Source organism: Schistocerca cancellata, chromosome 2, assembly GCF_023864275.1.
Source record: "Schistocerca cancellata isolate TAMUIC-IGC-003103 chromosome 2, iqSchCanc2.1, whole genome shotgun sequence".
Taxonomy (NCBI): Eukaryota; Metazoa; Arthropoda; class Insecta; order Orthoptera; family Acrididae; genus Schistocerca; species Schistocerca cancellata.
Genome location: NC_064627.1, coordinates 203,225,093 through 203,237,743, shown reverse-complemented (window position 1 = coordinate 203,237,743; position 12,651 = coordinate 203,225,093). Strand labels below are relative to the sequence as shown.

At 41.6% G+C, this 12,651-nt stretch overlaps 1 protein-coding gene across 1 annotated transcript in view; it reads right to left on the bottom strand.

Annotated features, from left to right (window-relative positions):
• Positions 1 to 12,651, bottom strand: part of LOC126161527 (UDP-glucosyltransferase 2-like) — a 114,303-nt gene that overhangs the window by 23,450 nt on the left and 78,202 nt on the right. Inside the window, exons 5-6 of the mRNA XM_049917447.1 lie at positions 6,944 to 7,166; positions 1,120 to 1,339 (exon numbers count right to left, since the gene is read on the bottom strand). Coding sequence (XP_049773404.1) covers positions 1,120 to 1,339; positions 6,944 to 7,166 — 443 coding nt within the window. The remainder of the gene's footprint in view (positions 1 to 1,119; positions 1,340 to 6,943; positions 7,167 to 12,651) is intronic.

The window sequence follows — 12,651 nt, the reverse complement described above, 5'->3', positions numbered from 1 at the left end:
TAGCAGCACAGGTAGAGTATCCTGTATGAAATCATGATAACGTGCTCCATTTAGCGTAGGTGGAAGAACATGGGGCCCAATCAAGACATCACTAACAATGCTGTCCAAACGTTCACAGAAAATCTGTGTTGATGACGTGATAGCACAATTGCGTGCGGATTCTCGTCAACCCACACATGCTGATTGTGAAAATTTACAATTAGATCACATTGGAATGAAGCCTCATCCGTAAAGAGAACATTTGCACCGAAATGATGATTGACACATTGCTGGATGAACCAGTCGCAGAAGTGTATCCGTGGAGTCCAATCGGCTGCTGATAGTGCCTGCATACGCTGTACATGGTACGGAAACAACTGGTTCTCCCGTAGCACTCTCCATACAGTGACGTGGTCAACGTTACCTTGTACAACAGCAACTTCTCTGACGCTGACATTAGGGTTATCGTCAACTGCACGAAGAATTGCCTCGTCCATTGCAGCTGTCGTCGTAGTTCTAGGTCTTCCCCAGTCGCAAGTCATAGGCTGGAATGTTCCGTGCTCCCTAAGACGCCGATCAATTGCTTCGGACATCTTCCTGTCGGGACACCTTCGTTCTGGAAATCTTTCTCGATACAAACGTACCGCGCCACGGCTATTGCCCCGTGCTAATCCATACATCAAATGGGCATCTGCCAACTCCGCATTTGTAAACATTGCACTGACTGCAAAACCACGTTCGTGATGAACACTAACCTGTTGATGATACGTACTGATGTGCTTGATACTAGTACTGTAGAGCAATGAGTCGCATGTCAACACAAGCACCGAAGTCAACATTACCTTCCTTCAATTGGGCCGACTGGCGGTGAATCGAGAAAGTACAGTACATACTGACGAAACTAAAATGACCTCTAATATGGAAATTAAGCGTTTCCGGACACATGACCACATAACATCTTTTCTTTATTTGTGTGTGAGGAATGTTTCCTGAAAGTTTGGCCGTACCTTTTTGTAACACCTTGTACGTAGTCGTCGGAGGTATTGAACAAATTTAAGTCTTGATGACACCTTTCTGAGCCAAGATGTCGGTTAAAATGATATGGTCGTAACTTATGAAAGAAAGCGTAAATTAGCTTACTTGGAGTCGTGAAGGACGGTCCGTATGTTCCTCAGTAAGGCGTCCTTGGTGATGTCACTGTACTCTAGCCGGACGCCAGCCCCACTCTGTTGTATCTTAGCGGCGTTGTGCGCCTGGTCGCAGAAGAACGGGATGACGAGCAGCGGGACGGCGTGGTACGTGGCTTCATTGAGACTCTGCAGGCCGCCTTGCGTGATGAAGAGTCGCACGTTTGGATGAGCTGTAACACACACAAACAAGTAAAATGTTACAAAAGTCTTCAAAACAGTTATATTGACGTTTCTTTGTCGGATAACGTGATTTCCACCCTCTTAGGATGACTTGCTAAGTCTATGTAAGCTCGCTGTAAAAATATTAGTCCCCCGCTTAATAAAGCCGAATTTCGTGATGATCACAATCAAGTTCTGATGACATAAGTCGTAGCAGTGAAGCGATATGCACATGTATGCTTCAGTTGGTTGTATGTAATGAGCGTAATAAGATGTATCGGCGTGGAAATTTGAAGACAATGGCAGAAGGAAGCTGTCGTGTTTTGACGTGTCCATTACCACACCGTGACTGATGTTGTCCAGTACTCCCATCTTCATCAGATCACAGACATCAGAAGAATTTAAAACTGAGGGCGTGTCTATAAGTACAACAATAAAAAAGGATAAGTCCGGGAGAGCTGGACCCCTGGATGAGACGGACCAGTGGTGTGTTTCCCAAATGCGCCGCTGGAGGGCAGCTGCCGCTACTTGTAAGGAAGCTCTTTCGTCGAGAAACGTAGTGTAGAAGTGCTGCTGTCATTTTCGTGTTAGTTATGCAGAAAAATCAGATTCTCTGTTCTGATAAACCGAAAAGTTTTATCGTGCAGTTACATAAGTGCAATATTAAGGCTTAGTTTGTATAATATTGATGCCGTTTTTTTACTGTGAAGCTGACAAAAGCGTGGGTATGAAACTAATCTAAAATGGCCACAGAGTTGGCTGCCTAAAGACAAAAGTCGTGGTGGTTCTTCTTTCCCAGACCGTTGGGAGCGATGGACCAATGTTGTTTGGGAGATATGGACCACTTGTTTTCATGCGAGAGAAGATGTACACGATTAAATTTAGCTCAAGGTATGCACATTATACCCACTGAAGATAGCCGCAGTCCCAGACTATTATTGTTTGTCGGAAGATATGTCTGTGGTAACAAATGCAAGACAGAATGTTGTACACAGGTCAGCCAACTACTTCGAAGCTCGTCAAAAGAGCTACTCATCCCAAACACATCGCCGGCCGGAGTGGCCGTGCGGTTCTAGGCGCTACAGTCTGGAACCGAGCGACCGCTCCGATCGCAGGTTCGAATCCTGCCTCGGGCATGGATGTGTGTGATTACCTTAGGTTAGTTAGGTTTAAGTAGTTCTAAGTTCTAGGGGACTGATGACCTCAGAAGTTAAGTCACATAGTGCTCAGAGCCATTTGAACCATTTGAACCAAACACATCAAAAGGGCAGAGTTATCTACACAAGTCAAATTCCTTCACTGACACAGCTTCGGAAGCCACTTCTACTAAACCTAAAACTTCAAAGATTACCACCTACAAACTGACTTCTCCTAAGCCAGCACAGACAAAAATTTTGGAAGAAATATCGCCTGTTCCTTCCATTGAAAAAACCATTAATTTTAAGAGGAAGGCAGCAACTGTATCCAGAGGGCTAAATTCTGTTTAAAATATTGAAACTGTTAAGGAAAAGAGGGATAATAAAATAATGCAAACAGAAAAAAGGCAAGAAATGATTACCAAATGGAGATAGCAATGAAACGAAAAACAGACTGAAGATGCTCGATAAGATATTGCAAGTATCTCACCTGTGCAGACATTGTAGAAGATTATGAAAGTAACTTTGATGAATCAGATGAGGATGAATGTGTTGGATGTGGTAAACTCTACTAAGAAACTGATAAAAATTGTGATTGGATTCAGTGTGTTCCCTGTTCAGATCAACATTTGGTAATAAGTGTAGCTGCTGTGGTGAGAGAAAGACAGACTTATGCTTGAACAGAACCAACAACTCATTACAAAAGCTAATGTTAATTAAACATATTCAAAACAAGAATCTGAAATTTTTATTGACTCCCATCTTCATGTATGCTTTTTTTTACGTGTTCTTCTCTCCAAGACCATTGATCGACCTTACCCATACACTTACGGGTGAGATGGACCACGCATATATGTTTTCATTTTATCATATGTCTCTTTTTAAGAGGCAGTGCCTGAGTGATACACTATACTTAAGTTTGTATGGCACTCTACACGAACATACCGCTGGAGGTCAAAAAATTTGAAAAATACACAAATTTTATGCTAAAGAAGAACTGTGGTCCACCTCTCCGTTGTCAACTTTAATGAGGGAAGTGTTTGTAAGGCAGAGTGTTGTTAGCCACAACTGAAACTCTCAAACAGACAGGGAAAAGTGAAAGCTGTAGTATAAACCATGTTTGGATGACGGCGATAGTGGTTGCTTACGTTTCCACGTGTGCATATGTAATACACACAATTCAATTGCAGCAAACAACTGATAGGTAATGTGTGTATCATAACTAAAAGCGGAAAATGACCGTGTTGCAAGTATACAACAATAGAAGCAAGAAAAGTCCAGTAAATTTCTTCCGGATGCACTACTTGAAGAAAGTCATCTTTTTGAAATAGAAAAAAATATTTCGAAGTGGTTTCCTTGCACGAATGTACGCTCTTTTCTTAAGGAAATGTTTCATGTCATCTTTGAAAAATGTGATAAAACGCGAATGAACTGTGAATTCAGGTCAACGATATCAGGGAAATCAACCTATGGCTGAAACGAGTCGAAGGAATGAAATTTTTCATAACAAAATGTAATCGAGGAGCGAAGCACTCTTTCTTCTCGTCTCCATCGAAGTAAGCTGGCGTATTTTATGTAAGTCTCTCTGTGGTAGAATTTGTTTTGATTTATAATTAAATGTGTTAAAATGGGGATATATTTATGTTTCAATTAAAAGAAAATGTGCTCCCCGCAATTATTAAGCGGTACATGATTTATGATTTTTGTAATAGTTTTATTTATAAAAGCCAGCTGGATCCGTGAGGTCAGCAGATGATGATAAAGTGAGGCCATTTGTCAAATGCAGTTGGCATTCGGCCATTGATTTCATTCCGTTATAAGCAAAACGCGTTCATGAGATTATTTGCAATACTTTGCACAAGCTCAAATAGCGAGGGAGGATCGGTAAGCAACGCATAATAATTTTTTCCACCCTGGTATTGAAGCTGAAACGCTGAAACGTCGTTTTTTCTGTTTTCCGTCATTCCTTAGTTGCTTCAAAATTCGTGCAGAATTGTTCCGTCTGTGCAACTAGCTGAAGGTAGTTTGTTTATTGCCATACGCGTTTCACTTCTTTTATTTTTGAAACCTCTTGAGTGACTGAAATTTCAAGACGATGTAGTGTGAAATTTGTGCTACAGAGGTGCTTTGTTTATTTATTTATTTAGCTCTAGTGTGACAAGCCTGAGCTACGAAACACAAATGGCACCCATGATATTGTCGTTAACTTGTAAAGAGCAGCGAAGTAGCTCGATATTTGCGTGCCAAAGAAAATAAACCGAGTGAAATTCACATGGACATGCGTGTCATTTAAGGGAACCGCTGTGTAGATCTTAGCAGTGTCTCGAGGTGGTGTGCATTCTTCCAAGAGAGACTGGAGGTACCTTAGTGATTCGCCACGCTCCGGGTGGCTATTAACGGCTGCAGCCACGCAGCAACTTGGAACGACCGGCATGTGCAGCTGCGAACCTATCTCAACAGTTCATCATTTCCTGTGGTGCAGTGTACACTATTGTTCACGGCACTTAAAGTTAGTGCTCGCCCCCATGGTGCTGCTCCTGTTCGTGAGAAAATCGCCAAATTTGGGTGGGAGGTGCTCCAGCGTCCACCATACTGTACGGACCTTGCACTGTTGGACTTTCATTTGTTTACTCCCATGAAGAAAATCCTACCCGACCAACGCTTTGCGACGAATGCGGAAGTGAAATCAACAGTCCGCAGATGGCTATATTCCAAACGAACGGACTTCTATGAACAGGCATTCTGAAACTCGTAGCACGATGGGACCAATGTGTTGACAAAGTTGGTGACTACGTAAGAAAGTACATAAGATAAGTAAGTTCATTTGTGATTTTTTGTTACCTATTAAACTTTTTTATAGTAAAATTATTGTTCCTTACTTTCCGATATTCCCTCGTACATATGATCTGGCCATCATCTCTGAACTCTGAATCTGCTGTTTTCGCTTCTATAAGACACGGGAACCACAGAACTGATGGTGGTGTTAAATTAGTGCGGCTCGTTAATGGTAAAAACTTCAGGAGCCAATTTCGTTTTGAACTCACTGCATTCTTGTTATATGCGTATCAGATGCAATAGGAAGAATACGCACCACCATCAACAAGGACCGCTGTTCCATTGCTCTATGAGAAACAAACTATACTCATACACTAATTTGATTTTCACAAATTCTGTCATTTTATTCAAATACCTCAGCCAACAACGCGTCAGTCCCCAATCGAGCCATTGACGAGATTAGCGAGAATGTGTGAGAATGTGTGCTAATTAGCTGCCTCTGACTTGAGTATGAAGTTTTGTCTTAGTTACTGCAAATGCATTTATACTTATCGGTTAAGACCACATCTAACTGAGCTCAGGTTTTACTCTTTGGCGGCCTAATTTCGAAACATCGATAAGAGCACCATTGGTCAATGCCTCTAATGTTACGCACGTTTGAAATGTTCTCAAGGTCAATCAATACAAAAACATGTGGAATTACTGACAACATATAATGTCTTTTGGGGTTATCGGCCACACGCTGCCAAATTTCAAACGCGTTGTTGATATATTGGGAAACTTTTATTCGAGACATATAATGCAGTGTATGGAAACAGAACTTTTTATGCATTTATATGCATTTTCATGCATATTATAAGGTTTTTATTATGCATATAATCCGGTTTCCAATTATCCCGCTTCGGGTGCACAGTTTATCATGTGAAACGAGTGACAAATACGATTTCTTGTCTCCTATTGGCATGTCCTTTTCTGGCCTCTCATTAGCTAGTTTTTGAGAGGTTGATCTCGAGAAAGGTCTGGCGCACAGGGTTGGCATCAGTCTGAGAAAAAAATGTGTCTGGGAAAAGATTTGCGTAGATCAAGAGTGTGTTTTATTCGACTTTAGTTGTGTGGAATTATTTTTCAAGTGATTGTAAATGCAACTGGTTCACTGCCGCGCGATAATAGTTCTTGTGATAAGTGTAAAGTATCATGACATCATTGTTCGAATAATTTAGAGTATTTGTGACTGTTATGTGTATATACAACAATAATGGTCAAATGAGCAATACAGCCAGTGACTAACAACGTAATGTGAGAAGGTATGGATTTACAGAGCGATCTGCCAAACTGTTTAAGCGATCAGTGACTTTGAAGAGTAGCAGAAGTCAACAATGCTATTATAGCTATGAGAACACTCTACGATAGAACTGCGAATCTGCTGGTACATAGGTCAATAAAGGTAATGTGACAGTGGTAATTTATCATGATAAACACGCTGATGAGAAGTGATACATAACAGCGAACGATTGGCAATAAAACTTGGTGTGTTCAACATTCAATAGTAATGATGAATGGAGCTGTTGGAAAGAGGCTACAATATAAATGAAGAAACTTTATCATCTGTGCAGAAAGACTGTTGCATCCGTGAGATTATTATTTAGAGTGTCACCGATTACCATTAGGCTAAGATAGATACAATATGTAGATATAGTTACGTGCCTAGTACGTCCTGCTGTGGCAGCCACTTGGTGACCATGATGTTCTCAGGTCGACCGGGAAGGGTGTCGTTCTCCCACTTCCAGAGGACCCTCTGGGGCAGCTCCCGGAACGCTTCAATGAATGCCTGTCGCTTCCAGTCTGACATCGCATTACTGCGGACATTGGTTCCTAGGCTGAAGTAGATGACGCCGTGTTCTGCCCCATCCAGAAACTGCTTGATGTCCTGACGGCAACACATTAGAGATCAGAAGTAAAATCCCGTGTGACTAGGGCCTCCCGTCAGGTAGACCGTTCGCCTGGTGCAGGTCTTTCGAGTTCACGCCAGTTCAGCGACTTGCGTGCCGATGGGGATGAAATGATGATGATAAGGACAACACAACACCCAGTCCCTGAGCGGAGAAAATGTCCGACCCAGCCGGGAATCGAAACCGGGCCGTTAGGCAAGACATTCCGTCGCGCTGACCACTCAGCTACCAGGGGCGGACAACTCCATAATAACAAACACAGATGAGGCAACTACTCAACAGGCCTACATATGATTCACAGAAAATAGTTCAAGTCTTAATCTTACAAACACAAATATTATGCAATTCTGAAACAATAAAAGTTGGCAAAAATAAACATTAAATATAAATCACCACATGAAAAATTTCGACTAAAATTAAATGTCTAACACCTTAATGGTCAATCAAGAACCTCTTGAAGACAACAGTATTAATTTATTTTACGTACATTCATTCCTTGTAGACTTGGGGAATGCAACCTGTTGTACAGCTACCAAAACTTAAAATGGAGCTATCAAGGTCACAAGCAATGTAAAGGTAGAAGATTCATCTCATCCTTTTTCCCCTTCATTAAAGATAAACTTTCTAAAGAAACAACAGTCATTCTAACAGAATTCTTAAAAACCTCCAATGCACATCAGCAAAACAGTTCTGTGCACTCTCATAGAACAAGAAATTGCAAGAGTATTCTTGTCTCTCATGCCAGAACATCTGTCTTAATCAGAATAGTGTCTTTCACAGTGGAACACAATTATACATTCATATTCCTAACATCAAGTTGGTAAAGATAGAAAGCCAGTTTAAAAACGGCCTAAGTCAATTCCAACGGACCAGAGTTTCTAGTCTGTATATGAATTCCTCACCCAAGGAATTGGAATTTTGTAATCTACAATTATCAGTCATGTTTGTGATACGTTTTAGGAATGAAAGACTGTATTGACATAGTCATTTGTATTTACAGTCAAACTTGTCCACAGCAGTCACCTAAGGTAAATTGCATTAACTTTGTTATAGACTTGCAATGTTTATCTCTGTTGTGAGCCCTGTATACTCGCTTTAAGCTCGCCAGCGCGTCCTATGATCATGCCCGTACTTATCGTCTCTTTACGCTCCCAGACTCGATTCGCCATTGACTGCCACTGAATAAACTTGAGTGTGTTGTCGGGTACAACGGGTACAAGCAAACTACACCAGCGCAGAAAGAAGGACGAGTACATGAGTTCCGAAGTATAACCAAAGATTCGTGGTATTGCTACTACATACGCAACCATTGCCATAACATTACACATCAATATACAGGATGAAGAAAAGTTCGCGTACTCGGACTTCGTAACGTTATTCCTCACATACTAGCAATACAAAAACGACTGTCACAAAATTTCGCCCTGCCCATAATTCTGGCAGTAAATGAACGTTAAAGATTGGCAGTCTGGCAATCCTGTAATAACATGTACGAGGTGCATTCAAGTTCTAAGGCCTCCGATTTTTTTTTTCTAATTAACTACTCACCCGAAATCGATGAAACTGGCGTTACTTCTCGACGTAATCGCCCTGCAGACGTACACATTTTTCACAACGCTGACGCCATGATTCCATGGCAGCGGCGAAGGCTACTTTAGGAGTCTGTTTTGACCACTGGAAAATCGCTGAGGCAATAGCAGCACGGCTGGTGAATGTGCGGCCACGGAGAGTGTCTTTCACTGTTGGAAAAAGCCAAAAGTCACTAGGAGCCAGGTCAGGTGGGTAGGGAGCATGAGGAATCACTTCAAAGTTGTTATCACAAAGAAACTGTTGCGTAACGTTAGCTCGATGTGCGGGTGCGTTGTCTTGGTGAAACAGCACACACGCAGCCCTTCCCGGACGTTTTTGTTGCAGTTTAGGAAGGAATTTGTTCTTCAAAACATTTTCATAGGATGCACCTGTTACCGCAGTGCCCTTCGGAACGCAATGGGTAAGGATTACGCCCTCGCTGTCCCAGAACATGGACACCATCATTTTTTCAGCACTGCAGGGGTTACCCGAAATTTTATTGGTGGCGGTGAATCTGTGTGCTTCCATTGAGCTGACTGGTGCTTTGTTTCTGGATTGAAAAATGGCATACACAGCTCATCCATTGTCACAACCGACGAAAAGAAAGTCCCATTCGTGCTGTCGTTGCGCGTCAACATTGCTCGGCAACATGCCACACGGGCAGCCATGTGGTCGTCCGTCAGCATTCGTGGCACCCACCTGGATGACACTTTACGCATTTTCAGATCGTCATGCAGGATTGTGTGCACAGAACCCACAGAAATGCCAACTCTGGAGGCGATCTGTTCAACAGTCATGCGGCGATCCCCCAAAACAATTCTCTCCACTTGTTTGATCATGTCGTCATACCGGCTTGTGCGAGCCCGAGATCGTTTCAGTTTGTTGTCACACGATTTTCTGCCTTCATTAAACTATCGCACCCATGAACGCACTTTCGGCACATCCATAACTCCATCACCACATGTCTCCTTCAACTGTCGATGAATTTTAATTGGTTTCACACCACACAAATTCAGAAAACGAATGATTGCACGCTGTTCAAGTAAGGAAAACGTCGCCATTTTAAGTATTTAAACCAGTTCTCATTCTCGCCGCTGGCGGTAAAATTCCATCTGCCGTATGGTGCTGCCATCTCTGGGACGTATTGACAATGAACGCGACCTCATTTTAAAACAATGCGCATGTTTCTATCTCTTTCCAGTCCGGAGAAAAAAAAATCGGAGGCCTTAGAACTTGAATGCACCTCGTATTGTAACTACCTCTCTCAGAATATAGGCGTATTGCTGTGCAGTTGATGCAGTGGGTACTGTTTTTGGGTTAGCATGTAGGATGTCGTGTTTTCGATTCTAGGTCGAGGCGTATTTGTTTTTATTTGCCAGTTTCATTCTACCATATAACACTGTTACACATATTGGTTTTTAAGCCATACGTATCCGACATTTACGTAGTGCATTCTATTGTGACAGGGAACTTAACATAAACATGGTCAGACAGATCAGAAATAGAGAACTGAAACAAATGACCTGTCATATGACAGAGTAACAGAAAAAAAAGCAATATCAATTTCTAGATGCTAAAGATGATTGCACAGTTAAATAACTCAGATCTACTAGTCATTAGTACTACATGGAGTACGCCTGCTCAGATTAACGCATTAGCAACCAGTGACAATAATGATTTCCGTATTAATGATCGCATGACTTTTACAAAAGAATAGAGATTTCAATTGCACGTCCAAACACTGCACCATACAGCTCTGGACTCTTCACAACATGGCTGGCTCCACAGATGCAAGAGCGGCATGAACACGCCCCATCAGTTCTTCTGCATGTGTCGGCGTAGTTGAGTACACTAGCTCCTTCAAGTGTCCTCACAGGAAAAAATCTAGGTGATTTAAGTCAGAAGAACGCGGAGGTCGTACAACTGGACCTCTCTATCCGGGCCGTTTCCCTTTAAATATTCTGTGTAAATACCTTCAACATTAATTCCAGAATGTTGAGGTGCATCATCATGTTGGAAGCATAACCTCTGCCGAAAATGAAATAGAACACCTTCCAGGGCATCAGGCACACGGTTTGAGAGGAATGCATGATACCTTCGTGCAGTCAACCGCCCAGGCAACACGTAGGTCCTAAATGGACCAAAATTCAAACCCGGAATTGCGCCGATGCGCGATTTTTATGTGAGTGAACTGGCGAGGTTGTCGCATATAAATCGTCCTTACGAAGATCACGACGCTCAAAAGATGCTAAACGGAATTTTTATTATGGGATCTTATCCAGAGACGGACGTATTCAATTGACAAATTTTCTGATTTTATTGAGAAACTAACAGACCCTCAAAATCAAGACACATAATGGGAATAGCAGACAGGGAAATGGGTACCAGAATGGGGATTATAATAGTCACGAAAATAATTATTACCGTAATGGTAGCAATAATATTGAAAGGGGAAATCAAAACCGGAAACGAAAATTTCGAGACGAAGAGAAGAAAGGGGCAGGAGCCTCACGAAATGCAGTGCCAGAACACGAGGTCGGATAAATAGAGATCGCCACATCTCAGGTCAAGATGTGGCGAGAGAAACTGGTGCCGAAAAGGACAAATTATTTTAAAAACTGTGTGAGTGTCGAAAATTGGAAAAGAAGCCACAAATCTCAAAGATGGAGCTTATAACAAGGAAGAATAAATTAGGGAATAATTTTAAGCAGCGCAACGTAAAGAGGGTGCAATAGATGGGGTAAAATGTGCTAAGAGATTCCATAATGGTAATATGGGGCTGGAGGATTTATTTTGCGAAAGAGAAGTGAATGATGGAATGAATGTATGTATAAAGAAAAATTCTTTGATCAGAAGAGACGCAGAAGTATATCTCAATTTGGTGGAGGTGGAATGTATAACCAACTCTGATGAGGCACTAGTCAAAAGCAACAGTTGTAGTAATGTGGACAAAAGTACTGTAGATGATTCTGTATCGGAGGAAGTAGGTGAAGCTCTCTGTGAAGGCGGGGAAGCTGTAGTTTCATCAGCCGGAGGTGAGTTTTGTGGTGTATAGACGGAAGTATGCGAAGGTATTTGTGAAGGTCACGTAGCGATAGTCACATCAGCTGGTGATAGAGAAGCATTATGTATCAACGGAAGTGGGTGATTTATTGTTAAAGGGAGGTAAAGATTCTGATTTAGATGGTGATGTTGCGAGGTTAGTGATTTAGATATCTGGAAGAAGGAGTTGTGCATTTATTTCCATTGACGGAAGAGAACCGATGGCTTTTGGTGAAAGCATGAATTATGATTAGGTGTGGAAGGATGACCGTGAAAATGTTTTAGACTGTATGTTAAAGCATAAAAAGCGGATGCGTCTGAGAGGAGAGTAAATATTACGGAGACAGAGGTAGATCCGAGTTTGGCGGAATTCGTGTGTACAGTGAATTCTAATGTGGAGCGATACAGTAGTGGCAGTTGATATTGTGCATCGGCGGAGGTTGACGAAATTATCGGTGATGATTTGTATAATTTATTGATGGGTCTATTGGATGTTTTAAGGAATGAATCTTATGAGTTAACGGCGGATGTTAATTGAGCTAATTTTAATAAAGTCTATAGGGATTCGGCGGAAATAAGTGAAGTTTTGCATAAAGGAGATGAAATATTTAGTGTGATTAATTATGATACTGATATCGTTACTTCACAGGAAGGGAACACTATATTTTATGAAACAACTGGTTCTGAGAATGATTGAAATCCTACAGACGATTTAGAGGTAGATTGGGAGAATATAGAAGTGGATAATAAATAAAAATTTTTTTGGAGGTGATGTTAGTGCTGAAAGGTATAGCAATAAAGAAAGTGTCTACTCAGTTAATGATTGGAGATGGTATGGAGAATCACTGAAGT